Source organism: Lepidochelys kempii, chromosome 3 (assembly GCF_965140265.1).
Source record: "Lepidochelys kempii isolate rLepKem1 chromosome 3, rLepKem1.hap2, whole genome shotgun sequence".
Lineage (NCBI taxonomy): Eukaryota > Metazoa > Chordata > Testudines > Cheloniidae > Lepidochelys > Lepidochelys kempii.
In genome coordinates, this window is record NC_133258.1 from 156,257,478 (window position 1) to 156,285,342 (window position 27,865).

Here is a 27,865-nt window from a genome sequence, read left to right on the forward strand (position 1 = left end):
ACACAGGTCACTCTGCAGACACTAATGATTTCAGGTGATCCTCTGGAGGGATAGCAGAGAACATTACAAAGAGCTCTGAGGAAGCTGAGCAAGGAAAAGACATAAAGCCAAAATTTCCTTTGGTGGTACAAAATATTGCAGTGTTGAAATTGTTTCTAGTTGTCAGGACAAATTGTTCATTTTGATTCATTTCTAAGCAGGTTTAGTGCAGCAGGCTTCAGAAAGGTAACTAGATTTGGAGAATGACAAGGCAATAGGAGAAATAATACAGGGGCTGAGGAGTCACAGAAAACTTTCAGGCAAGGGGATGTTGTCAAAATCTAATTGTTCCCATTTATGACTTTTGCTATTGTTGAGATAGTATATAATTATCAAGAGTGCTTGAATGCAATCCAGTGCCCAACCAGAGTCTGGAATGCAATGGTCCAGTGGCTCTTAACCTTTCCAGACTACTGTACCCCTTTCAAGAGTCTGATTTGTCTTGCATACCCCCATTTATACCTCACTTAAAAACTTACAAAATCAGACATTAAAATACAAAAGTGTCACAGCACACTGTTACTGAAACATTGCTTCCTTTCTCATTTTGACCATATAATTATAAAATAAATCAGTTGGAATATAAATTTTGTACTTGCATGCCAGTGCATAGCGTACAGAGCAGTATAAACAAACCAGCATCTATGAAATTTTAGTTTGCACTGACTTTCCTAGTGCTTTGTATGTATGTTATAAAACTAGGCAAATATCTAGATGAGTGGATGTACCCCCCTGGAAGCCCTCTGAGTACCCCCAAGAGTACACGTACCCCTGGTTGAGAACCACTGCAATAATCAACTCAACAGGAAAATGTAACTCCAAAGCACACATGAGCACACAGACACTATACAATTGCCCCACTCATGCCTTGCAGCACACATTTGCACTGCACACTCACCTTTCAGATGCCACTCACACAAACGTTTGACCTACCTGCACACACACGTACACAGATGCACACAAAATACACACATGCACAGATCCCCAACACCCCGGCGCACACCATGTGTACCATCACACAAAGGATAGATCAAAATAGTAGGGTGATGTGCTCCTGCTCCAGTCTGTGAGAGTGGCTTCGTGCTGACGGAACCCTGTGCTGAAAACAGCTTGGGCCCCTGAGGTCTCCAAATACCACCCGGCCCCCTCTTTATTGCAGCCTGGGTCGGGAACAGCAGTTTTAAGCCCCTACCTCTCTCTAACAGGGACCCCCTAACTGCCTCTACAAGCACAAGCTCCCATTCTGGAAAGATTATCCATCCATGGGGAGACAAACTCTCACCAACTACCACAAGCTGGCCTATGTAGGCCATAGGGTAGGAGATGAGAAGAAGGTGACATACTGATTCATGGGCCTTGCAGCAAAGGGACTGGGAGAAGGACGGTATGTGAATGGCTTGGCAGGGTCACACAGGTTTATTCGAGATGGCCCTGGATCTGCCAAAGTACTCCTAGCTCTAGCAGTTTACCCTCCAATCCCATCAGTCTTCCTACCACCTTCTTACTTCCCACTTCAAGTCCAGCTTAGTTTTAGCAGCGGCTCTCTCTCAGGCAGCAGTAGAATTAGAGGTTAATACAGATGGGCATGTGCGTAAAACACTGTGGGACCCTCGGATGGAAGGTGCTTAAGCAGAGTATCACTGCACTACTCCAGGATTTCAGAGGGCATCAAGGCTTTGCCTTCTAGCTCCAGCAGCTCTTGAGGTAGTAGCTGCTAAATTCGTATTAGAATTGAGATGGAAAAAGCAAGGCAAACACTGGAAACTAGGCACATGGGGAGGCCCTGTGCAGGGCCATGTCATATACATGATAAAGACAAGTCCTTCAGAGGCTCCCTCACTCTTCCCCTCCCAGAGTTTGTCTTCTAATGTACCCCCACCACCAACCCATTTTCTCCCCTTCACTCTATCATCATCAGGAAGACCAAGCTCAAGGCCAGTGCAGCACCACCACGGGTGCGCCTATAAAACCAGCGGAGCGTTCTGACAGTGGAGGTCAGTGTGACTAGCATATGGAAGAGTAATACCATGAACACCGGAATGTCTGAACTCCTTGGGAGGTGCCTGCTACAGCTGGAAGAAACCCAGAAGCCATCACTGAGAATTCTTAGGGCTTTGGGTAATGCATCCTACTCTCTGACCGTTTCCCAACTTGCTGAGCAACAGCACACCCCTCTGCGCCGCACCACACACAGACCCACAACCCTGACTCTCTGTGACCTGGGTTCCCATTTTATCACCACGTTTGCTAGTGGGTATTTAAGGGGGGGACATGACAGGGATGCAATTCAAGAGTGCGTGTGTGGATCACAGCCCTCAGTGGACTAGCTAGCTTGCACAGAGAAGCTGTGCATTAGAGGCACTCGTACAGTGCTATGGAGTCAACCTTCTGGCAAAGGCCAGCCAGCCATGCTTTGGACTTGCAGTATTTTAAGAACGATGAATTACTAACTTTGAGCAGAGCATGTGGAAATGCCTTTGTTCTGTGGGAACGTGAAATGTTTAACGTTCAATGGTTTGGTAAACGGGGTTGGGATGCCACCTGCCATCGACAAGTGCTTAAAGCAGGGAGAGGCATTGCTTGGAGCAGTGGTTTTCAACCTTTTTTCATTAGTAGACCCCTAAAAATTTTCAAATGGAGGTGCAGACCCCTTTGGTAATCTTAGACACAGTCTGCAGACCCCCAGGGGTCTGTGGACCACAGGTTGAAAGCCACTGATGATCCAAGGGGGTATAAAACTTTTAACCAGGAATGCACTTAAACATAGGAAAGGTTAGGCTGGTTACCAGGAAAAATTACCCAACTGTGAGACCCTTTAGACTGTGGTCTCCCTGGAGAAGTGGTGGAAGCCCCATTGCTCAAGTCATTGTTCCCTGTGGACTGTTTTTCAACCTGGCTTTGGGAAGGGATGGATAAAATGACTTAATAGGTCTTTTCCTGCTCTAATTCCACTGACTCTACATTTCCTCATTGTCTGAGGCAGAGCACCACCTCTGAATCAGCAAAGGGAAAAAAAATATTGCAAAGCAACTGGAGATTGGTGCCAGATTTCCCTCCTGCCCCCTCTCCCCGGCCCCACGCAAACATTTGCCCCTTTTCTCTGACTCTTTAACAGGAGTTTGCTGCTCTGAGCCTGCCAAGTTTTCCTGGCCATTCCAGCTGCTTAGCTGGGCTGGGACAAAAAGCAGGGAGATCTTCGAGAACCATCCCGGAGAAAGCATCACACTCAGAGTGGAAAAGCTACAAGCACAAGAGCAGGGAAGTTCTCCCATTTCTTTGGGCAGGTGACACTGGCTGGGAATGACTGTGCTTTGGAGGTTTGCTAGTCCTGCTGCAGTCACACATGCCCTACGGTTGGGGTGGGAGAAAAGGGTTGGAGAAGAAGCAACCTGAAACTCGGCTCAAACAGAACCTTGTCCGAGAGGTGGGCCCACAGCACTCCCACTAGGACTCTGAACCCTGGATCCACCCCCCACACCCTGCAAATTTTGGGGAAGTTCAGATCCAGGAATGAACTTCACAGCTGCTCCTCATCTCTCCAATGGGCTGACCCAGAGCACCAGATTCAAACACGCCCCTGCCAGCTTTGGAAGGGGAAAGGGCCAGGGGGCAGTGGAGGGACTGAGAGGAGCACATCTCCCGTTTCCACTCCTCCTGCTGCAGGCCCAGCAGGTGACCCTTTGTGGCTGATACTATTGCTCTGAGAAACCACCTGTGGTTCATCACAGCCAACAATGCTGCTGGAGGAGTTACAGAGCTGGAGGGGGGTGGGCATAAGCAGGGGCACGGCTAGGGAGAGCAAAGCACTTTGTCGCAGGCAGCAATCCACCGCTGAATTACTGGCTAAGGACCTGCACTCCTGGGGACAGGGGTTTACTGGGGGGGATGGGGGGGACATGCAGAAAGGCCCCCAGCAAGGGGCAGAAGGGCCACTCTCAGCCAGCCTTCTGGCGGGAGTTGAATCTCTCGCCTAAGACGACAGCAACTCCACCTGAATCAGCGTAATGCTGCCTGAGGGGGGAAGCGGAAAGGCAAAGCTGACACTGCCCGGGGTCAGTAGTGTGGACACTCCATTGACCTAAAGCCAGAGCGCTATAAATGAAGTAAACAAGTTGCTCCCTCGGTGTGGGGCCAGCACCTAGCACAAAGGGCCCCCCTCCTAATGGGAGGTGCTGCCACCAGGGCCCGCTCTGGGATTTTTGCCGCCCCAAGCAAAAAAATTTTTGGCCGCCCCTGGCTTTTTTTTCCCCCGAGAAAGCCTGTTCCCAAGGGATTCCAAGCCTGGTCATTAGACCGAAGTTGTCCTTTGGCTGCTTGTCCAAACGGAGCCTTTCGCAGCTCACCTGCCATTAGTGACAGTCACTGTCGGTCTCCCATGAGCTCCCCAGCCCTTCGCAGGCTCAACTCTTCCTGCCTGGGAGGAGGTACAGCACCAGTTTCCAAGGCGTTCAACCCCAGCCTGACTCCCCTCTACCCTTTCCCTCGTGCAGCCCGTCAGCCGCTGAAAATCTCCCTGCTGCGAGAGTCTGATATGACAGTTTCCATTTACCCACCAGGCTATGCTAAGAGAACAAACAAACCCTCCTCAGTGCCTCTATCCAATGAGACGTAGCAGCGAGATCTGTTTGCAAAGCACACTGTAGTGCCGAGGCGTACTGCTGCACCTCCCCAAACAGCTGCACAGGGAACAAAAACCTTCTTCCATGGAGCGCTGTTAGACCGGTCTTCCTGAAGCCCCCTCCTCCCAGCTGTCTGGTGCTCTTGAATCTCCAGGCAGCCCCAGTTCCTTAGTGGCTGCTCTAATGCTTGAACAACACTGTGGATGATGCATCATTAGCCAGACATATTCAATAAATCAGAATCCAATTATCAGGTTAAGGAAATTGGAAGTAAATGTAATTAGCCCAGGCCCCTCCACACGCTGTGCCCTTGCTTCCTCCCTTAATGAGAGCTTTTCTTTTCCAACACACTCAACACCATGTCCGGCACCCAGAAAAAAAAAGCAGCCAGACCACAACAGGGTCTGGAGAAAGGGTCAGTCTAGTTGATTTTCCTTTGAAAACAGGGCAGATGGTTAATATCCCCTGCATTAATTCTCTCCAGGAATAGCAGGATCTCTCTGCTCAGCCATAGCATGTGTCCATCAGGGCTGTCAGCTCCCCTTCGGAGGGAAAAGCATCTGGGCTCACTAGGCAAGGGAGTGGGGGAAAAAAAAAATCACAACAGAAATTGTGCTACAGAACTGGTGCAATTTTGTCATTAGAGATGGGCTCAGGCCCCAGCCTTAGGAGCTGAATTGGGGAAGTTAATGCTGGCGGTTTGGCTCCCACATTTCAGTTCTCCCCCTTTACACAGAGGCAATTTAGGAATTTCAAATCCAGACCCAGGATCGGATTCTGACCCAGATTCAGACTAGGTCCGTCTCTACTTATCAGAGTACTAAGGATTATGGCGGTTGGATGGGAACTATATTAAGGTTGGGCTAAGTCCCTGGAAAGCAAGCAGAGCCCCGCTATAACTCAAACCAAGTGAATTGCGGAAGGAGAAGCAGGACTGGGGAACACAAGAGAAAGGAGTTCTAATTTAGCTCTCGGAAGGCAGAGTTCAGATTGCCCCAGCCTCTCCAGGCAGGGCAGATTCCCTACCCATACATCAAATCCACTGCTAGGTGATACTGTCCAGGAGAAGATGTAGCTCCTTCACAGTACTGCCAAACCAACAAGTCTCTGCTGTCTCTTCTAGCGCAAACCTTTTGAATAATTCTTTGCATCACCTGTCACTGCCCCGCATGAAGCAGCACAGAGCTGGGGGCCAGGAAGTCCTGGTTTCTCATCCTGGATCTTCCCCTGGCCATCAAGGCAGCCTTGGGCAAGTCCCTCAGTGCTTGTATTGCCCCATGTGTGAGTAATGTACTTCACAAGGAGGTGAAGAACCCATTAGTGATTGATTGTTCACTGCACTGAAAGGAATACTGCCTAGAAGCATAGTCATTGGTCCTGATTGTATCCCCTAGATGCCCACTCATGGAGATCTCAGCTCTCCCCTCTGAAAGATGGGATAGGGATGGGATAAGTCTCCATAGGGCAGCAGTTACTCTTTCTGCAGGATCCTGAGAAGGGTTCTCTGCAGGTCTGGGGATCCAGGCCTGGGGAGTGGGTAGGACGTGCCACACCCTGCATCAGCAACATGGATCAGGAGAAAGTTATTAGAGCTAGAGGCAGTGGGTAGTGTCACAGAGACTGCTGCTGGCCAAGAGAGCCCTGTGAGCGTGACCCTGCTGGAACTGCACCAGCAAGAAGCTGGCTGGGAAGAATGGCCAGAGAGAACACTTTGCCACAAGAACCTCAGGGAGATTCCCTATCACAAGTTTGCCCACAGGAGGGGACGATGGGGGCCGCTATTGCTACATGCAACTGACTGATGAAAGGACAAGATGTGCCGAGTAGGTAGGATACCTGCCTGTGGCAGCATTTCCCCTTAAGAGCCTCGTGGAGAAAATGGGGATTAAAACTGGGTGAGCTCTTGTAAAGGAAAATATCAGAATCCTTTGCCTAGATACTGTATAGTGAAATCAGGCCCCTCCAGATCCTTCCCCCCCCAAAAAAGCTGAAAGCACTCGGCTGCTGCCTGTCAGTTTTTGACTGTCATTAGGGGAGTCCATCACCCCTAAGCCAAGCAGCACTGTAATTATGAAAGATGACAATCCCCCAGATGGCACAAATCCGCCTGCAAAGCACCATCCAAATGGCCCTCCAAAGCAGAAAGATTTCTTTGAGTGAGCCACTCAGAAGCCCTTTCCTTTGGCTGATGGAGAACTAGCCGGATAAATCCTTACATTTCATAGACTCATAGAATATCAGGGTTGGAAGGGACCCCTGAAGGTCATCTAGTCCAACCCCCTGCTTGAAGCAGGACCAATTCCCAGTTAAATCATCCCAGCCAGGGCTTTGTCAAGCCTGACCTTAAAAACCTCTAAGGAAGGAGATTCTACCACCTCCCTAGGTAACGCATTCCAGTGTTTCACCACCCTCTTAGTGAAAAAGTTTTTCCTAATATCCAATCTAAACCTCCCCCACTGCAACTTGAGACCATTACTCCTCGTTCTGTCATCTGCTACCATTGAGAACAGTCTAGAGCCATCCTCTTTGGAACCCCCTTTCAGGTAGTTGAAAGCAGCTATCAAATCCCCCCTCATTCTTCTCTTCTGCAGGTTAAACAATCCCAGCTCCCTCAGCCTCTCCTCATAAGTCATGTGTTCCAGACCCCTAATCATTTTTGTTGCCCTTCGCTGGACTCTCTCCAATTTATCCACATCCTTCTTGTAGTGTGGGGCCCAAAACTGGACACAGTACTCCAGATGAGGCCTCACCAATGTCGAACAGAGGGGAACGATCACGTCCCTCGATCTGCTCGCTATGCCCCTACTTATACATCCCAAAATGCCATTAGCCTTCTTGGCAACAAGGGCACACTGCTGACTCATATCCAGCTTCTCGTCCACTGTCACCCCTAGGTCCTTTTCCGCAGAACTGCTGCCTAGCCATTCAGTCCCTAGTCTGTAGCGGTGCATTGGATTCTTCCATCCTAAGTGCAGGACCCTGCACTTATCCTTATTGAACCTCATCAGATTTCTTTTGGCCCAATCCTCCAATTTGTCTAGGTCCTTCTGTATCCTATCCCTCCCCTCCAGCGTATCTACCACTCCTCCCAGTTTAGTATCATCCGCAAATTTGCTGAGAGTGCAATCCACACCATCCTCCAGATCATTTATGAAGATAGTGAACAAAACCGGCCCCAGGACCGACCCTTGGGGCACTCCCCTTGATACCGGCTGCCAGCTAGACATGGAGCCATTGATCACTACCCGTTGAGCCCGACAATCTAGCCAGCTTTCTACCCACCTTATAGTGCATTCATCCAGCCCATACTTCCTTAACTTGCTGACAAGAATACTGTGGGAGACCGTGTCAAAAGCTTTGCTAAAGTTAAGAAACAATACATCCACTGCTTTCCCTTCATCCACAGAACCAGTAATCTCATCATAAAAGGCGATTAGATTAGTCAGACATGACCTTCCCTTGGTGAATCCATGCTGGCTGTTCCTGATCACCTTCCTCTCACGCAAGTGCTTCAGGATTGATTCTTTGAGGACCTGCTTCATGATTTTTCCAGGGACTGAGGTGAGGCTGACTGGCCTGTAGTTCCCAGGATCCTCCTTCTTCTCTTTTTTAAAGATTGGCACTACATTAGCCTTTTTCCAGTCATCCGGGACTTCCCCGGTTCGCCACGAGTTTTCAAAGATAATGGCCAATGGCTCTGCAATCACAGCTGCCAATTCCTTCAGCACCCTCGGATGCAACTCGTCCGGCCCCATGGACTTGTGCACATCCAGCTTTTCTAAATAGTCCCTAACCACCTCTATCTCCACAGAGGGCTGGCCATCTATTCCCCATTTTGTGATGCCCAGCGCAGCAGTCTGGGAGCTGAGCTTGTTAGTGAAGACAGAGGCAAAAAAAGCATTGAGTACATTAGCTTTTTCCACATCCTCTGTCACTAGGTTGCCTCCCTCATTCAGTAAGGGGCCCACACTTTCCTTGGCTTTCCTCTTGTTGCCAACATACCTGAAGAAACCCTTCTTGTTACTCTTAACATCTCTTGCTAGCTGCAGCTCCAGGTGTGATTTGGCCTTCCTGATATCATTCCTACATGCCTGAGCAATATTTTTATACTCTTCCCTGGTCATATGTCCAACCTTCCACTTCTTGTAAGCTTCTTTTTTATGTTTAAGATCCGCTAGGGATTTCACCGTTAAGCCAAGCTGGTCGCCTGCCATATTTACTATTCTTTCGACTCATCGGGATGGTTTGTCCCTGTAACCTCAACAGGGATTCCTTGAAATACAGCCAGCTCTCCTGGACTCCTTTCCCCTTCAAGTTATTTCTCTCCCTGTCCCCGCCTTCCCCCCACACACACACTTTCACTCTGCAATAATCCCGTCCTCCCTTTATTAGCCCCTTGCTCTGCTGAACAGAATAGGGAGCAGCTGTGCTGCACTTGGTGCCTCCTCTGATTGTTCCCTCCACAGCACATCATCTCCAGGGCCAGAGGGAATCAGTGCTGGTGGTATGTTTACACACACACACACACACACACACACACACACACACACACACACACAGAGTCCTGTTCACTCAAAATTCTGCCTGCCTTGGAGGAAGGTGAGGTGTATTTTTCCCCTCGAGAATCTGAATGGAATCCAATGGCATTCACCCTGCTGAGCAGGTGAAGTTTTCACTGCATAGAATGTCAGCATCACACATGAGACGAGACAAACACAAGGGGAAAGTCTCATCCTAAGAAAATACAGACCAAATCCTCTTCATTTGTGGGTGGATCAGTGAATTTACTGTTTACTCAACACAAGCATCCAAAAACTAATGAAAGGGACACTCAATAAATTTAGGCCTAACACTTAGGTTTGGATTATATTGAAGAAAGTGGGAGAGGTCACAAGCATCATAGAAATAGAATTAAAAAAAAAATCATCACACAGTTGCTAGCTCTCAGGATTTTATTGCATGTCTCATGATATTTGGTGCTTCTCTGAAAGCCCTGGCTTCAGGAGGTACATGATTAGGAGACAATATCTGCTTTCACTTTTAAAAAGTAAAGTTTCTAACCCTAATGGTTGCAGAGAAAAGCTTGAAAACAGGACTTGAATGCATCCTAAAGGAGCAGAAGCCAGACTGGCTTAAAATAAATGTTGAGTGCTTTTTATTTCCCATCTCATGATTTTGTGGACCCATCTCATTCTTTTGGAGGTCAGCATGTAAATCAAGAAACATTCTTTAAGTTTCAGTGCAATCAGTAGGGATTTTTGAGGATTTAAACATTCCCTTCCAATTTGGAAAAAAACTAAAACAGCATCATTGTGTTTGCACAAGAGAACCAGGAGTAGAAACTGACTATAAACAAGAAGTAAAATTGACCAGTCTAGCTTCTCTGCCCTGGTGAAATGCAAACAAAGTATCAAATAGCACAAAAGCTGTTTCAATTAATTGTCTAAGGTGATATTAGTAATGCATGTAACGAAATTATTTTTAAGCCAACATGTCTTATCTCATCAGGGTCTCTTTGAAGACAAAGATATACCTTAGGTATGTTCCCAATCCAAGAACACAGTCTGCTACATCTTTGGCCCATTAATTTTCCCCAAGTGTAGGTTTTTTGTCTCCAGTGCACACCTTTAAGGAAGGGCCAGTCATGTCCCTTTTTGACTAGGGCTGCCTGATCAAGGAAGAGGATGGGAAGGATGCAAGAACCTGTAATGCCGGGTGTCGCGGATGGCACGGTCACTGGGAATCCTCTCGCTCTCCCGCTGATTAAAGGCGTAGAGGCGGTATGGGTCCTCTCCGCCCTTCCATTTCCGGGCACTCAGGTACCTTCTCTCTTCGAACTGATCCCAGAGGTCATCCCAGTCGACATCTGAGCCCTGCACACACAAACATTGAACCCCATCAGAACATGGAGGCCTGCACATCACAGGTGTCTCTGGGTAGAGTGCAGGGACACCCAGCAAATGCTTAGCAGCTCCTCAGCACAGGTGCTCTCTTGCTCCCTCTCACAAATAGTAGTTGAAGTCAATGGAGTTGCACCGATTTACATCAGCTGAGGATCTGGCCTGCTACAGATTAAAATGACAGACCCTCAGTACGGGGACCCTTAGTACTGCCCTTTGGCGGCCAGCTCCTCAGGCAAAACTCAGCACCATCCCACAGCCATGACTCGCTTGGTTAAATTATGATTGTGTGTTTTAATGTCTTCTCACACCTGTCAAATATTCAACCGCCTGGCAAGGGCACTTGGGCTCAATCTGCACTTCCTTTCAGATGGCTTAGAATCATAGACTTTAAGGTCAGAAGGACCATTATGATCATCTAGTCTGACCTCCTGCCCAATGCAGGCCACAGAATCTCACCCACCAACTCCTGTAACAAACCCCTAACTTATGTCTGAGCTACTGAAGTCCTCAAATCGTGGTTTAAAGACTTGAAGGTGCAGAGAATCCTCCAGCAAGTGACCTGTGCCTCACGCTGCAGAGAAAGGCGAAAAAACCCCAGGGCCTCTGCCGATCTACCCTGGGGGGAATATTCCTTCCCAACCCCAAATACGGCAATCAGCTAAACCCTGAGCATTTGGGCAAGACTCACCAGCCAGACACCCAGGAAAGAATTCTCTGTAGTAACTCAGATCCCAGCCCATCTCACATCCCAACACAGGCCATTGGGCATATCTACTGCTAGTAATCAAAGATCAATTAATGGTGCAACATCTGTTCGGAAACACTGCCTGCTCACAACGCCCCTGCCCCCATATTATTCCAGACAGCAGGGGGTCCTGCAAAGCAAGGCATCTGGGGATGCATCATCCCCACTGTTTGCTCAGGTATAGGGGAGCCGCAGGGCTACTTGGTTGCTCGCCCAGCTGTACAAGAGTCAAAGTGTCCTTTTGTTAAGCAGCACACAATGGCTCTGGGCTGGCTCTGAGGTGCACATGATACGATCACATCGTTACAGCAGCACAAGCTCTTTGATCTCAGCCTACGTGTAATACAGAGCGATTCAAACGTGTACAGTAATTTCAGCACCAAAGAAAATTGTGATCTTATCGAATAATTGATTTTTTTTTTGTTACTCCATCTCACTGCCACTCTCCCCTGCTAATGGCACAAAATGAAGCTTTTGAAAGAGGTGATTTTTATCCCATAATTGATTTTATTCACATCGGACAGCACATTCTCCATGTTAATAGGAAGGGGAAGAGGGAGGGGGAAGTGATGGCTCTTGCAAACGAACAGCCTGTACCCCATACATCAGTTTAAGCAAAAAGGGCTGGATTGAGATTCCCCTGGAATGTCCCTTCTCATGCTGCAAGGCTGTTGGAGTGAAATTTAAGGGAACACAGGCCACCTTCAAAGGCATGGCACTGCTTCACAGCACAAAGACTCCCAGGTCCCTCGAGACCTCTCTGGCTTTAACCAAAGGCAGCTTTATTTCTTGACCTCCCTCCAGAGCACTCCCAATAGTTCTTACTGTTGCTCACCCTGTTGGGCTAAATTCTGATTTCAGTTACACCAGCGTAAATCAGGACTAGCTCCGTGATCCTCAGTGTTATTACTGATCAGTGACATGTAGATCAGAGTCTGGGCTGTTGAATGTAAACTCTTCAGGGCAGAGACATCAAGTCTCATTCTGACCTTACACTGCTGTAATGCTATTCTTCTCCCTGGAGAATACGCTCGCTCTCTCTGTTCCCTAGGGGCCAGATTCACCCTGCTGTAACTCCAGCTGAATCCACCTCCACCAGTGGCGTTATCCCAGAAAGAAATTTGGCCTTTGAGTTCCATCTGATCAATTTATAAGCAGAGGAAGCGATTCCCCTCTTGCACCTACTCAGCCCATGCAACAGAGGAGCAAGCTCAATTCTATCCCAATCCTGATCTAAGCATATTATCAGCCCTGGTCTGATTGCAGAAGCTTTATTACCAGCCATGCTGCAATAGGCAAGAAGACCATGACTTTATTTTCATATCCCAAGGTGAGCATACAGTTGCTGAGAGTCATAAAAATCATCTTTTAACTTGCAGACACAGCACATTCAGCAGAGGGAATAAATATGGTGCACCACAATGTCATTTCTTACAATTGCTTTGCTGCTTGTAGCCGCTCGACCTGGGCTGGACTGCCTCTGATGACAATCACAGAACAGTCCACCTTTCTGAACATCAGTCCGGCATCCCAGGACACCAAAAATGAAGGAAAGTTATTAAAATGTTAAGGCCACTCCAGCCCATCAGGAGGTTTATGAGCAGAAGGCTATCCATAAAAGTTTGTAGGCTCTTGGTAGGAGTGCAGAATATTGTGCAATAAATATAGTTTATGTTTTTTTAAGGCATCTTGTAAAATGTGATTTACCAGCACAGTGAAAGATCGGGAAAACTGAGCTGATTGCATCTCAGAACCACTGAAGCCCTGAAATTTACAAGGGCTGGAGAGGACCCTGAGATTCCAGCTCTGTTGAAGAAAGGGTCAGCAGTTTAGATCCCAAAGCTGAAGTTGTGTTTTTGAAAAAAGTTTTATAAAACTTAATATGAATAGAAATGTTTCCATTTTAAAATGGCCATAAAAACAGGTCATTTAAAAAAGAATGTATATGAATCAGTGTTATTGAGCTAGACAGGAGACCCAGAAAAGGGAATGGACTATAAACAGGAAGTGAAACTGACCAGTCAAGCGAGGGAAGAGCAAAAATTAAATCAGCCACAAAATATTACAAATTTCTTTCAGCTTTATATAGAAGAGGTAAAGAAATGTATCCCTCTTTAGTGTGGCCCTAATTCTCCATTGCCCTGTACCTTGTGTACTCATTTATACAAGTGCTCAAGTGGATGTCGGGCAGAACAGTGGAGAATCAGGCTCTGCATTGAGAGATTTATCAGCACAGCATCCCTTTAAAACCTTGGCATAATGGCAACCTATCCCTGTACAGTATGGCTAAGCAACTTGGCCCTTTGATCTCTGAATAATTGTGCTGCAAGGGTGTGCGGGTAGTGGGCAAGTCTCTGCCAGCTTGAGCTTGATGCTTGCCAAGTTCACATGGCATAATCGACAGATGCAGTTCCAAGACAACGCAATTAGCCAACTGCTGTGATGTCAACCATAGGTTCTAGGCACCTCTGTTTGTACTTGCAGCATTACAAGGACACCAGCCATTTACATACGGTGGTGAGGCTGCAATGTTAAACTCTGAAGTTCTGAGGAGCCTAGCCTGTGAGAAGGCACAGTGGTTGAGTGTGCTCCAGCTAGGATTGTGTGCTCAGCAGACAAGGCAAGGAAACAAGCTACTGTAGATGACTGAATAGGACTTTTCCATTTACAGTTTCCAATCCTTGGATAGAAGGCACCCAATGTCTAGAAGCAGAGCTGGTTTATCAGACAGTGAATGCTTCCTGCAACTAAAAATGGAATGTTCCCCCATGAAGTTTGGGGCACGGTACTACTGGGAGGTGCATCTAGGGTGACCCTCTGCATTTTAAGGAAATGCCACCAGAAAGACTATAGTCCAGCCCACCCTCACTTCCAGAAGCTCGGACCACGCACAGGCAAGGTAGCAGGCTCTGCCTTTTGTTAGTCTCCCCAGCTTCCAGGGAGAGGCCAAACAGCCTGTCATTACCTTCCTCCTTCTCCCTCCCCTCCCCCGAAGCTGCCTGCCTGCCCCTGAGCTGACTTTCTCCCCCTTTTAACTCTTCCTCCACTCCTGGCATACCTTGAAGGTGCTGCCAGGCAGGGCCACCTATGAGCCCAGAGTAACTCCTTAACCCCTTCCTTCACAGTATGGGGCTTGCATACCCTGCCACATGTGGTCACCCTACACAGATGGGACATCAGATGCAGAGCTTTAGCACTTGATTACATTCTGCAGAGTTTACCCCAGTGTCCTGGTCAAATTCCTACTGGATAATTACACTCTCTTTACTATAGCTAAATACCCCCTTGGAGTCTCATTGGGATGCAGTATTCTTCCACCTCCTCTCCTAAACTTCCTGTGAGGCTGCATGCAATCTGATGGGAATGTTTAAGCATACACTCACTGCAGACAGCAAATCTGCACTGGATATCAGGAAGGATGCATTGTATAGGAAGTGTTCAGGCATCCACGTGTTTTACTGAGAAGACAGCTTCTCCAACTTGCAGATCGATGATTTACCTGTTCCTGGACCCCCAACAAAGGAAAGGAAAAGCCCTATCACACATGCAGGGACCACACATCACTTCTGGATTATTGGATAAGATCTTCATTATATTTCCACCATGTATTATCACCTCTTCCTCACACTAGAATTCTGTCTTGGGAGTTATTTAACCGATGTGCAGAAATCTAAATTTAATTTATTATGATCTAACTCACTTTAGAAGCCAAATTACCCTGCACTAGAGAAAGATCACGTCAATATTCCACTTGCCTTTCTATTTATCTTCTGCGGGGCTCTTCTCTCTCTGTCTCATTCATTTTCTCTCATGTTCTGGTAATAAATTGTATTTTTTCCCCCTCACAATTAGGCAATTTCTCTTTCAATGCTGCAGTTTAATGTTTGGTATTAATTATAGGAAACACCAGTCACTTCTTTTGGCAGAAGAGTTTGAGAGACTGAATAAGTCTACAGCAGAGGGAGAAAAAAAAAACCCTCATTCTCTGGTTTAAAAAAAGGGGGAGGGGCAGCCTACCACTTTAATGAAATGGGTTCTTCTCTCTTCCTCTCAATAGCACCAGGCAAACCACTCTGTTAGGAAACTTGCCTGTTAAGAGCCACATACAGTAGTTAATCATGCTCACCAGCTGTGAAAAGCAAGCTCTGCTTTCCTGCTTTAGATGGGTGAATGGCTCACAGAGTTTGCGATCAGTTTAGTAGAGCTGCATCTAAAGCCTTTCAGGACTGTACAAACTGGCATCAATATTAGCCTGGATATACCATGAAATAGGCATAGTTGTGAGATTTCTAGTAATTCCATGGGGCTGGAAACTTGCACAGTGAGCAAACATTTGTCCCTGGCAGCTGCCACCTTGTGCATTAGAACTTATGCTTTTTTTAAGGAAGCCTCCAGCCTCTAGGATAGTGGAGAAAGCTATTAAAATGGGAGCAGGGTATGAATGGATGCCAAATAACTGCCATGCATCAAAGGAATGTTAATTCTGAAACTTACTGATGTCAATTTAGATTTCAGTAAAGGTAACTATTTCACTGCTTGTCAAAGAAAGAAAAACAATCATGATCATGTCAGGCATGAGCCAAAGTCTATTGAAGACAATCCAACTCTTTAAATTGACTTCAGTGGGCTTTAGACTAGGTTCATTATGAAAATTTGAACAACTGACCTTGAGCGCCAACTCTTGGACAGCAGAAGTGAGTGAATCTTGGGCGGTGGGTGGAGCTTCCGACAGCACCGGAACCCACACTGGCTGAGTATGCATCTTTGTCCCCCTTTAGCAGCTGAGCCACATAAGAGGATAAGAGCCTACTACAATTGCCAGCTGCCAATCCCTGTGCTCAGACCACCTGAGCAAAACTGTCCCTCAGAAGTGCCTTAGGATCCTTCAGGATTCAAGATTATTATTTATAATTTAAAATACCCAGTGACTTCTAATGCTTCACTACACATGGACTGAACAGAACTGGATGGGGACAACTTTTAAAGAGACTTTCAAGGTTTTTGGACCCCAATATTCCCCTACAAGTAGCTTTTCCTGTTCAGCTGGGACTAGGGTGACCAGACAGCAAGCATAAAATAATTGGGACAGGGGGTGAAGGGTAATAGGTGCCTATATAAGAAAAAGCCCCCAAAATTGTGGCTGTCCCTATAAAATCAGGACATCTGGTCACCCTAGCTGGGAGGGCAAGGTTCTTTCCCTGCATTGCTTCAGTGAAGGGTGTCCAGCAAGGAGACACTGTTAGAAATGAACAAGTGTAGTGTCTGGTGCATCCCACACAAACAAGAAACTAACTCAAGAGACATTAGACTAGTCCTCACATAGGAGCATCAGAGTGCGACCAGCTGACAAACAACCAGAATGCATCAGAACAATACACCTGGATAAGCCCTTGGGAATCAATTATAGCGCCACGGGAGTGGGGGCGGAGAGAGAAACTGTGTATGCTCTAAAGAGAATTGGCTGAGTTCATCCCTGGTAGAAATCAACGACATTATACCAGGGATGAACTGGGTCTCATCAGCATAGTCTCCCACTCTCTGACCCCCACCTGCTTTCCCTAATCAAAGCCCTGAGCTATCATCCCCCAGGCACGTTACAAAGAGAACAGAAAATGCCAAAGGCAGGCTAGAGACAAAATTAAATTCAAAGGGAATCTACCTTATTACACCAGATATTTGACACTTTCCCAGCTGAGAACACACTCTGAACAGCCTCTTCCTTCTTTACCAGCTTGCTAAGCGGGCTCCTCCAAACCACCTGTAGCCCTATTAAAGAGAGAGAGAAAGGTCTCTCACTGTGACAGTACATTAAAAATTGAGAGTCTAAGCACAGAGATGTACTTCCTTGTCTGCCTCTTAAATCAAGGCTCAGAAAAGAAAGGGGGGAGAGTGCACAAAGAGAGTAGGTCATTAGCAGTAAAGACTACAATTTTCCAGAGATTGTTAATGCTTTGTTTATGTGGATTTCTATGAATATGACATTTTAATGGCATAATAATTGTGTGATTACAGTGCAGCTGGAATTGCTGGAGCAGGAACAGAGAGTGAGTGGCTCAGACCGATGCAGCTGTGGGTTCTTCAGTTTCCCCTGGGAAGCTCAGGCTGCAGCCAGGTATCCACAGCATTTCCATCCAGGGCGCATGGGTGAGCCAGCCACCACGCCATGGCATCCACACACTCCCACCACGAAAGTAGAAACCGCTTCAGTAACAGGTGCTGTAAGTGGCAGGTCAAGGCTGCCACGGAAAGAGAAGGATGCAGTTACAAGAGCATGTCACGCAGTGTGCGTCACCCAGCATGGTTCTGCATGGGGTAATGAACAGAGCTGGTTTGAGATGCCTCGCCTCCTGCTGGGCTTTACTCAGTGTGGCGCTACATGCAATGACCAACGGTGCTGCAGGAGGATCAGGTTCATGTCACCCCAGCAAGTTAAGGAAGTATGGGCTGGATGAATGCACTATAAGGTGGGTAGAAAGCTGGCTAGATTGTCGGGCTCAACGCGTAGTGATCAATGGCTCCACGTCTAGTTGGCAGCCGGTATCAAGTGGAGTGCTCCAAGAGTCGGTCCTGGGGCCGGTTTTGTTCAATATCTTCATAAATGACCTGGAGGATGGTGTGGATTGCACTCTCAGCAAGTTTGCAGATGACACTAAACTGGGAGGAGAGGTAGATACGCTGGAGGGGAGGGATAGGATACAGAGGGACCTAGACAAATTGGAGGATTGGGCCAAAAGAAATCTGATGAGGTTCAACAAGGACAAGTGCAGAGTCCTGCACTTAGGACAGAAGAATCCAGTGCACCGCTATAGACTAGGAACCGAATGGCTCGGCAGCAGTTCTGTAGAAAAGGACATAGGGGTTACAGTGGACGAGAAGCTGGATATGAGTCAACAGTGTGCCCTTGTTGCCAAGAAGACCAATGGCATTTTGGGATGTATAAGTAGGGGCATTGCCAGCAGATCGAGGGACGTGATCGTTCCCCTCTATTCAACACTGGTGAGGCCTCATCCGGAGTACTGTGTCCAGTTTTGGGCCCCACACTAGAAGGATGTGGAAAAATTGGAAAACGTCCAGCAACAAAAATGATTAGGGGACTGGAATACATGACTTATGAGGAGAGGCTGAGGGAACTGGGGATGTTTAGTCTACGAAAGAGAAGAATGAGGGGGGATTTGATAGCTGTTTTCAACTACCTGAAAGGGGGTTCCAAAGAGGATGGCTCTAGACTGTTCTCAGTGGTAGCAGATGACAGAACAAGGAGTAATGGTCTCAAGTTGCAGTGGGGGAGATTTAGGTCGGATATTAGGAAAAACTTTCACTAGGAGGGTAGTGAAATACTGGAATGCGTTACCTAGGGAGGTGGTGGAATCTCCTTCCTTAGAAGTTTTTAAGGTCAGGCTTGACAAAGCCCTGGCTGGGATGATTTAATTGGGGATCAGTCCTGCTTTGAGCAGGGGATTGGACTAGATGACCTCCTGAGGTCCCTTCCAACCCTGATATTCTATGATTCTATGAACCTGCCCCTGCGCATTGCCCACTGGGTTGCTGCACGCAGTAAGGAAGACCTCGGTGGGCTGAGCTGATGCACGCTCCCCTGCCTGCTCCTCCCAACCCCTTATCTAGAAAGGTGCTGTGTGCAATAATAAGCCTTGCTGGGACATTCTGCTTTTATAATTGGCCCCAGGGCTATGAAAGCCAGTACCCTGGAAATTAGTTCCATTCAACAAGCAAGCCCATTGTGTTTGCAAATGCGGCCATGCCAACCCAAGAGAAACAGGTTGGGAAAAGTATAAACAGAGCTCAGGGGTTGAATCACCAGCACTCCCTGCAGATCCTTGGGTTTTCCTTGGGGTGCTGCCATCCAATCTTGCTTAGCTTAAATCAAAAAAGACCATTGCCCCAGAGGTGGTATCTGCAAATTGCAACTACATTTAGGGCAACAGTAAATTAATTCAAGGAGAGAAGGGGCATAAATTTCACCCCGGGAGTACAGGCCAACCCTTGTTTTACATATGTCTCAAGGGACTTCCAAGCCCTTCCAAGTAAAGGCCGGTGAAAACCATAGACCAGGCAGCAGATCTTTGCCTCAGCAGATCAGACTAGGTGACGTGGCAGCAAAAAAAGAATACGGAGAGATCTACAGGAGTACAGTCTGGGATGTTTTTCCAATCACAGGCCTAAAGACACCATTTGACGAGGACCAATGTAGGAGAACCACTCCAAGTTTTGTTTACAGAGGTCCACTCCCAACGCCTAAGGCCAATGGGTATCCAACCCAAATACAACAAACACAGGCAAATGTACCCTTATCCCAGGGTGAGTCTGACCGAAGAATCTGTCCAAATTCAGAGAGAGAAAGTGACTCTCAACACGCTCCTTTTTTATACTTTCTAGAGGAGCCGTAGACCCCAGCTCAGCCTCTCTTCATTCCCCCTTGGCTGGGAATTTTGGCAATGCCTGCCGTGAGGGCAGCCATCTGCTGTAGATTAAACGTTTTTAATTCTCTCCCTGCTAACCATGAGGTAGGGCCTCCATTCCCTGCCATACACATACCTCCCAATGGGCCCAGGATTATCCTGCTTTGAACCCCCAACCCTCTTGTCCTGGTCAAACAGCAGTTAGGCCCAGGCCTCCCACTTGAGAGGGCCCCCAAATCAAGTGCTGTTGCAACCTGTTGCATGGGAGCACAGCGTCACTCAGGTTTCGTCCCTCTGCTCCTCTATCTCAGTCTACAGAGGGAGAGATGGGCCAACCTGAATGGTGCTGTGTCCCGCTTTAGTCACTTGTAATGTTAGAAGGTATGCACCCTGGTTGCTTGTCCATCCTGAGACATCTAACCTTCATGGTGTACTAGGGTTCTCACTGGTTTCAGAGTAGCAGCCGTGTTAGTCTGTATTCGCAAAAAGAAAAGGTGTACTTGTGGCACCTTAGAGACTAACCAATTTATTTGAGCATGAGCTTTCGTGAGCTACAGCTCACTTCATCGGATGCATTCAGTGGAAAATACAGTGGGGAGATTTATATACATAGAGAACATGAAACAATGGGTGTTTCTCACTGCATTTCTTTCCTATACCCTATCCCTAGGGTGTATATACACCATCCACACAATTCATTCACTATGGGTTTACTGATCACAGCCACAACACACAGTTCCCACAACCAGCTGAGATTAGAGGCAACAAGAACAAGCGGTATAAGAAACGCACTGATGGGTACGGCGGGAGAGGTAGACCTGAACTGGGCAAGAACCAGAGATTCTGGGAGCATGCCAACCACTCTTCTCTTCAGGATGGAATGAGACCGGCACAAAGCGTATGCAATTAAGTTGTGGGGCAGCAGCAGTCCTGCAAGGAGTAGACAAAGCGTTAATGTGAATGGGGATTCTTCAGGAGCTTGTGCAGCAGCGGCCTGTGCTCTGGGAAAAGAGGGTCCCAAGCTCTAATGTACAATTTAACTGCTGACTAGGTTCCCTACTTGTAGGCAGCCCAGAGATGTATACAGAATGCACAATGTGTGCTGCAACCATTATAAATACCTAGTCTGGGGGAAATGTTCTGAAACTGAAAATTAAAGTTTCCAGGAAGGTGTGAAAGAAATTAAGAAATAAAAAGGAACCCCTCACTTTGGCACAGCCCATTCTGTTCACCAGCCTTCGACAAGTGTCAAAACACTGCCAGTTGCAGCGTGAATGCCAGCTGTCTGCAAAATATGCTGCCTGTCACCTGTAAAGAGTATTAAAATTCAGCTTCTGCTAGGAGTATCCAGGAAAGAAAACACCTTGCCTTTCTTTAGAAAAAAACTAATCATCAAGTAAAAGAAATGCATCAGATTGTAGAACTGTCTGAGAAACACGAAAGCAGGTTCTGGCTCCCCATCCTTCTCTCTCCTGCCTCATTTCCAAACGAAGTGAGACAGCCCATCCCCCATCACCTCCTGCTGCCTTTTAAAGTGATGGCAGTTTGAACAATACAGATATCAGATTACTAAACGCTGAACTGAGACCACTAGGTTCGTTGCATGTAAGACACCAAGCAGCTGTTCTATGGAACAGTTTTAGTCACCAAGCAACAGAGCGCTTGATTAATTCTCGTTGCCACCAAGACTTTTTCACCCATGGTGGCAGAGACAGCTGATGAGTTGTCCATTATGGGGCAGTAGCTGGTGGCCAATCAGTGCCATCCACATTGCAGCATGCCAGCCTCATACACCACCATTCCTCGGGGTGCTGACAGAAGAGGAAGAATCTGAATGAGTCTGACAGACAGAACCACGCAGGGAGAAGTATGATGCCCCATCACTCTGGTATCAGAGTATTAGAAATGATAGAATGCATGTGGGAGAGACAGAGAAGGACAAGTGGGCTTGCGGGGGTTGGCGGAGGCAGAAGGATGAGACTGGAGAAACTTTGGGGCAGCAGGAATCTGGCCCAAGCCTTCCCAGCTCTTATGCCTCCAGCCCATCACATGTCTCCAGAACACAGATCGGGGTCAAGAACCCAGTGTCCTCTCGGCCTGTCTCTCCTGCCAGGTATCACAAAAAAATGCATCAGCACTGCACCATATTGTCCGGGATGCTGGGTCAAGGCCCAGGGCTCCACAAGACGGGCTGTGGACTTACACTGGAGGCGGAGTATCTGTGACAGAAAACGTCATAGCCTGGTACAGCAAGATGGCACCATACCCAGATCTCTGACAACTGGTCCCAAGATGAAGGGGGAGCAATATGGCGAAGGGCTACAGGCAGATCCCTGCTCAGGAAGCTTTGCCTGCCCTTAGTGTTTGATGCCCAGGGGTTAGAGACTGAGCAGCTGCATTCGCGGTCAATCTGAGGATCAATGGGCTTTGGAAATGGTTCTGCCCAGAGCCAGCATGTTCCTGGAACAGCAACGCTGTGTGTGTTACCCCTCCCTGGGAATGAGGCTCACATGGCACAGGGCTCTCCAGGCTTTCATCTCTTTCCCCTCTAACCACGGAGCTACAGAGTCACCTTCTCTCTCTCGCCCAATGACTCTAAGAGAGTCTTAAACATCCTGCAGAGACCAGCCCAGGAGAGAGCCGACCAATTGGAGCAGAGAACCTTGTCACACTGGTGCCAAAAACCATAAAAGGAACTAAAACAACAGGCTTGAAAGAACGAGCCCATGTAGCTGGCAGACACATTAGGGACTGATTGTGACAGGCCTTGCACAGGTGCGCAAGGGAGTGGGGAGAAGCCCCTGTGCAAAGACCAAGCTTCACTCATTCTGGGTGCTTCTATAGTATCTCCATGGGGAGCCAGGTGTCCCTGTAACAGCCCCTGGAGTATACAGTAGCATGTGCTTCTAATACCCGCAAGGAGTGCTGGGTGCCTTTGTAATGCCCCCAAGGGGTATTCTACCCTGTGCCTCTAACATCCTGTCTATTTGCCATGACTGAGGCATTACAGAATGAATATAATAATATACCAACGCACCGCAGCATCAGCAAACACCAAAGAACTCCTGGCCATCTGGCACAGCCTGCCTCTGGGGACTTTGCTGTCCTGAGGTGTTTGTGCTCTCTAGAAGTGCGGTAACTCTCTTCCCTGCTTTGGGATGGCTTGAAGTTGTTTGTTTCCATTCAGGGGTTCTGGAGGTGGACAGTAATCTCTCGGCAGGAATTGTAACCAGGCATTATACAAACGAGATTTAAATATCTGCTGCAGCATCGGGGGAGGCTCAATTATAGATCTGTTACCGTCCGAGGCACTAATGCCAGATGAAAGGATTATATCACTTCACACAGAGAAAAGCTCATCCCACCTTCTCCTCTGGTGCCAGCGTGTGCTCTTAGGAAGGAGCACAACCCCAGCAGGGGCAGCTGGTGGAAAGCAACAAGCTTGACATAACAGGTACTTCCCCCACACAGGACAGTTAACCCAAGGGGAGCTGAGAGGGCCATCCAGTGGAGGGTAGGGGGGAAGCCAGGGGGGTGAGAGGAAATTTGATGTACAGTGTCAGCAAAATGGGCCAGCATCACAGCCTGACATCCTCTGTGTGGCTCAGAACAGCGATTACATATATTACATTCGTATCCATAAGCCCAAGTTGAGATAAGGCCCCATGAGTGTTGTACATATACCTAGTAGAGATAGTCCTTTCCCCCAAAGAGTTTATACTCTAAATAGACAAGAGAGCATGGGAGAAAAGCATGGTTTATCCCCATTTAAAGGATGAGGAGCCAAGACAGAGAGAGACTATGCAAATTGCTCAAAGTCACACAGGGTGTAGAATGGAACTCGGGTTTCCAGAAACTGTCTAGTACCTTCACCACAATGCCATTATTCTTCTCTGGAGCCTTTCTATGCCACCCTTGGCAAGGTGTCTCCTCCCTAATCTGGATGGCGTAAGAGGGTAGTTCTGTCTCCACGGACCATTTAGGCCCTGAACCAGCAAAGCACTTAGGCACGCATACAAAGTTTAGGCACTTGAAGGGTCCCCTTGAAGCCAATACTCACATGCTTTAAGTTACAGGCTTAAGTGCTTTGCTGGGTCGGCGCTTGGGTTGCTAGCCTCTGTACTGAGGCTGCCAGCTGTGGTGGCCGTTTTGTGGGGACACCGTCCAGTGCCTGGTGCACTGTTGGTGTCAAGCCAGTCACAGAACAAAAGCCAGGGACTGCTCATTTTTATTGAATTTCTTCTTGTGGCAAAGTTGCCACCCCAGCTCACCCCTCCAGACTGGCTGTGGTACTGCAGCCACTTTTGCCGCAGTTCCTCCCCGGCCAAAACTGTCTTTTGGCCTCCTGTAGCCAGAGGCGCATCCTGGCCCTCCAGGCAGATCCTGTTATAGAGTCCTGCCCCTTCCAGTACCACAGAGTCCTTTACCTAAAGTATATATACAAAATCCAAACCTTGTTGCTCTGGATAGTCTTCCTGTTGAGCCATATGCTTCTATGCCTCAAACTCTACAGCCCAGCAGCTGATGTGCTCCAGGGTTCAGGCCAGCTAGAGCTCCTCAGAGCCCCTAGCACCAGACAGGCTTTCAGCTCACCCCTGGGGTAGCCTGTCTCGTCCGCTCTGCTCACCTTCTTTCAGGGTGCTTCCCAGAGAAAGGGAACTCTCCATCTCCACTCTCCAACCCAGCTCCTTATGGAAACACGCCCTGCTCTGCCCCAGCTGGGCTTTATTTCTAAATTACTCCAGGTGAAAGTGAGTGAGGGTGAGGGAGAGTGAGTGACAATGGGATGCAGGGAGTAAGTGAGTGGGGAGCAGGGCCTCAGAGAAGGGGCGGGGCAGGGGTGTTCGGTTTTGTGCAATTAGAAAGTTGGTGACCCTAAGACATACCCATTCTAGCTTTGATTGAGTCAGCTCCAGCAATAATAGCCGTGAAGCCATGGCAGCACAGGCTAGCCACCCGAGTACACGGCCAGGTCCCAGGCAGGCTTGTATTTTGATAGCTAGCCCGTGCCACCACAGCTTCACTGCTCTTTTTAAGCAAGCTAGCTTGGGGACGCTTACATCTGCTGCAATCCCATCTCCTGATTGCAGTGGAGATATACCTTTTGAGTCATCCACAGGGAGAGAACCTAGGAACGTAGGCACTGAGGTACAGGCCTCCACCGCTTGTGCTGAAGTAGCGGGAGGGGCACCGGGCATCCTTCACAGCCATGTCTATTTGGCTCAGTGCACCCCACCCTGCTTGGAGCTGGAAGCTCTCCTTGGCCCGGCTCTCTGCTCGCTCTGCCTAAAGCCAAGCTGAGGCAATGCAGGCAGAGCACTCTGGTCCAGTTTCTCACCAGCCTGGATAAGCGTGGGAGCTGCATGAGAAGCAATTTCATACTGTGAGGCATGAGTTCTCCAGATCCAAACACTCCTAAAACATGTGCGCACGCATGCCTGAAATACAAAACTATACCCAGATACGAATTTCCCTATTGCTGTAATGCCTCCCCATGCCCACACCACCACAGAACACCCCTGATACCGGGGGAAGGGGTCTTTGAATTCCAAAGGCATGCAGGACCCAGCTCCATTTAGAATCACTCATGAGTGCCCAGCACCCAGTATCTAATTCCTTAAAACAATAAATTAGCCCAGAGGCTAGCCTGACACATGGAGACAAATCCTGTTTAATTATAAAGAAAAGGAAGGCGATTATATCCTCCTGGAGACTACTTCTGCCTGCTCTGTTTTATTTATACATGATACTGTATAATGAGCTGAATATTTAGGAGGTCAGCATAAAGCAAGCTGTTGCCTGGAGAAAAAAAAATACCCAGCTCTGTACAGATCAACAGCTAGACAGTGGGAATGGTGGGGTGGGTTGCTCATTTCACTGCTGGCAAAGACCTCTTACATGGATCATCTCTTTCCCCCCATCACACACATTTCCAATCACACACTGGGGGATTGTTCCCTGCGGTACATTCTCCTGTCTAGCTCTAAAAGACACATCTGTTGGGAGACTATTTCACACTCTACCTCACATCAGAAATGTTTCCTTATACTCAACATAGAACAAATGGATATAAACTGACCATCGGGAAGTTTAGACTTAAAATTAGACAAAGGTTTCTAACCATCAGAGGAGTGAAGTTCTGGAATAGCCTTCCAAGGGAAGCAGTTGGGGCAAAAGACCTATCTGGCTTCAAGATTAAACTCAATAAGTTTATGGAGGAGATGGTATGATGGGATAACATGATTTTGGCAATTAATTGATCTTTAAATATTCATGGTAAATAGGCCCAATGGCCTGTGATAGGATGTTAGATGGGGTGGGATCTGAGTTACTACAGAGAATTCTTTCCTGGGTATCTGACAGGTGAATCTTGCCCATTTGCTCAGGGTTTAGCTGATCGCCATATTTGGGGTCAGGAAGGAATTTTCCTCCAGGGCAGATTGGAAAAGGCCCTGCGGGTTTTTCACCTTCCTCTATAGCATGGGGCATGGGTCACTTGCTGGAGGATTCTCTGCCCCTTGAAGTCTTTAAACCGTGATTTGAGGACTTCAATAGCTCAGACATAGGTGAGAGGTTTATCGCAGGAGTGGGTGGGTGAGATTCTGTGGCCTGCATTGTGCAGGAGGTTAGATCATAATGGTCCCTTCTGACCTTAATATCTATGAATCTATATAGTTTCCTTTTGCTGAATTTAATCTCTCGCTCCTTGTTACCTTCGCCTTCCACCTCAGTCCATTCCTCGCTCCTTGGGGTTCACACCTTTCAAGGACTTGCGGCCAGGTCTGTGCCTGCTTGATCATTTAATCAAGCTATCTAAGATTTCACTCCTCATCTTTCTTTGTATGCCAACCCCTCCTGCCCTCTGATCATTGTTTGACTTTGTTGTTGCTCTTCACAGAGGTCCCTCTAGTTTGTTGGTATCTTCCTGACACTGACATCCCCAGAGCTGGATACGTTCTGGGCTATGCTGCTATTCCATGAGAAAAGATGGGATTCGGGAGACCTGGGTTAAGTCCTTGCTTTGCTATAGGCTTCTCGGGTGGCCTACGGCACTAAGGCCCATATGCTCAGAAGGCATTAAGGTGCCTGACCCCATTGATTTAGGCTGGTCTACACTAAGTTTTGCCAGAATAGCTATCTCAGAAGTGAGAGAGCTATGTTTACAAAAACCCTAGAGCAGACACAGTTATACCAGCAAAGAGTCCTTTGAGCAGCAGAGCTTAGTGTGTTTGGGGAACTGGATTAAAGTCTCTCGCCAATATATCTATACCAGCAAACCCTCTCTAGTGTAGACAAGGCCTCAGTTTCTCTGGGCCTCAGAGCTCCCCCTTAAATGGGTGGGGGATACTTTCTGCCTCACAAGTGTTGTGGAAAGGAATACATTAAAAAGTGTGCTCGCTGTGGTCATGTATAATCAGTATCGTAGATCACTCCCAGGCCTATCAAATTGTGAAGTAAGATCGATAAGACTCATCAGGCCTGCACTTTTGTATGACTCTGAACGCTGGGCACTGAGGAAGAGACAGGAGAAGATCTTGAACACAGTAGGAATGAAAATGTGAAGATGGATGCTTGGAGTTACAATGATGAGCCATGTTCAGAATGAACTAGTTAGGGGAAGTGTGAAGATGGTACCAATTACAGAAAAGTTGAAAGAGTCCAGGCTTAGATCATTTGGGCATGTGAAGAGAAGATCAAAAGAATATACAGGAAACAGGTTGTTACTGTCCACTTCTCAATGTAAGAGAAGGGTTGGAAGACTCAAAGCGAGATGGATGGATATCACACAAGAGACTTGTGGAGTTTCCGAAGAACTGCTTCAAGACAGACTAGAATGGAGGAGGAGGACTCAGAGCCCACCCCATATAGATGGGACTAAGACTAGAAGAAAAGGACAGCTCACATTGGTGTCACAGCAGCTGTGCGTGCCACTGAAGGGTTGCTTCTCAATGCACTAAGCTCTTCTTTCTACCTCAGCAGGCGGAATTAAATTCAGCATAGGACGGAATTAAATTCAGCATATCTTCCCATGCTTCTGCCAGTGATGCCCTTGTGGCTGATTCATGTCTGCTTTAAAGCAGATGAGGTTTCCCCAGTGACACCTCCGGAAGCAGAATGTAACTGAACAGCCTCTCACAGCCT

The 27,865-nt window shown here is 47.7% G+C and overlaps 1 protein-coding gene across 2 annotated transcripts in view; it reads right to left on the bottom strand.

The window, feature by feature from the left end:
* The window catches only part of GALNT14 (polypeptide N-acetylgalactosaminyltransferase 14), a 184,524-nt gene that overhangs the window by 94,403 nt on the left and 62,256 nt on the right, over positions 1-27,865 (bottom strand). The window contains exons 2-3 of one of the 2 annotated variants that reach the window (XM_073338657.1): positions 12,742-12,816; positions 10,362-10,531 (exon numbers count right to left, since the gene is read on the bottom strand). In XM_073338657.1, coding sequence (XP_073194758.1) covers positions 10,362-10,531; positions 12,742-12,816 — 245 coding nt within the window. The remainder of the gene's footprint in view (positions 1-10,361; positions 10,532-12,741; positions 12,817-27,865) is intronic. The other variant, XM_073338658.1, reaches the window with a different exon arrangement.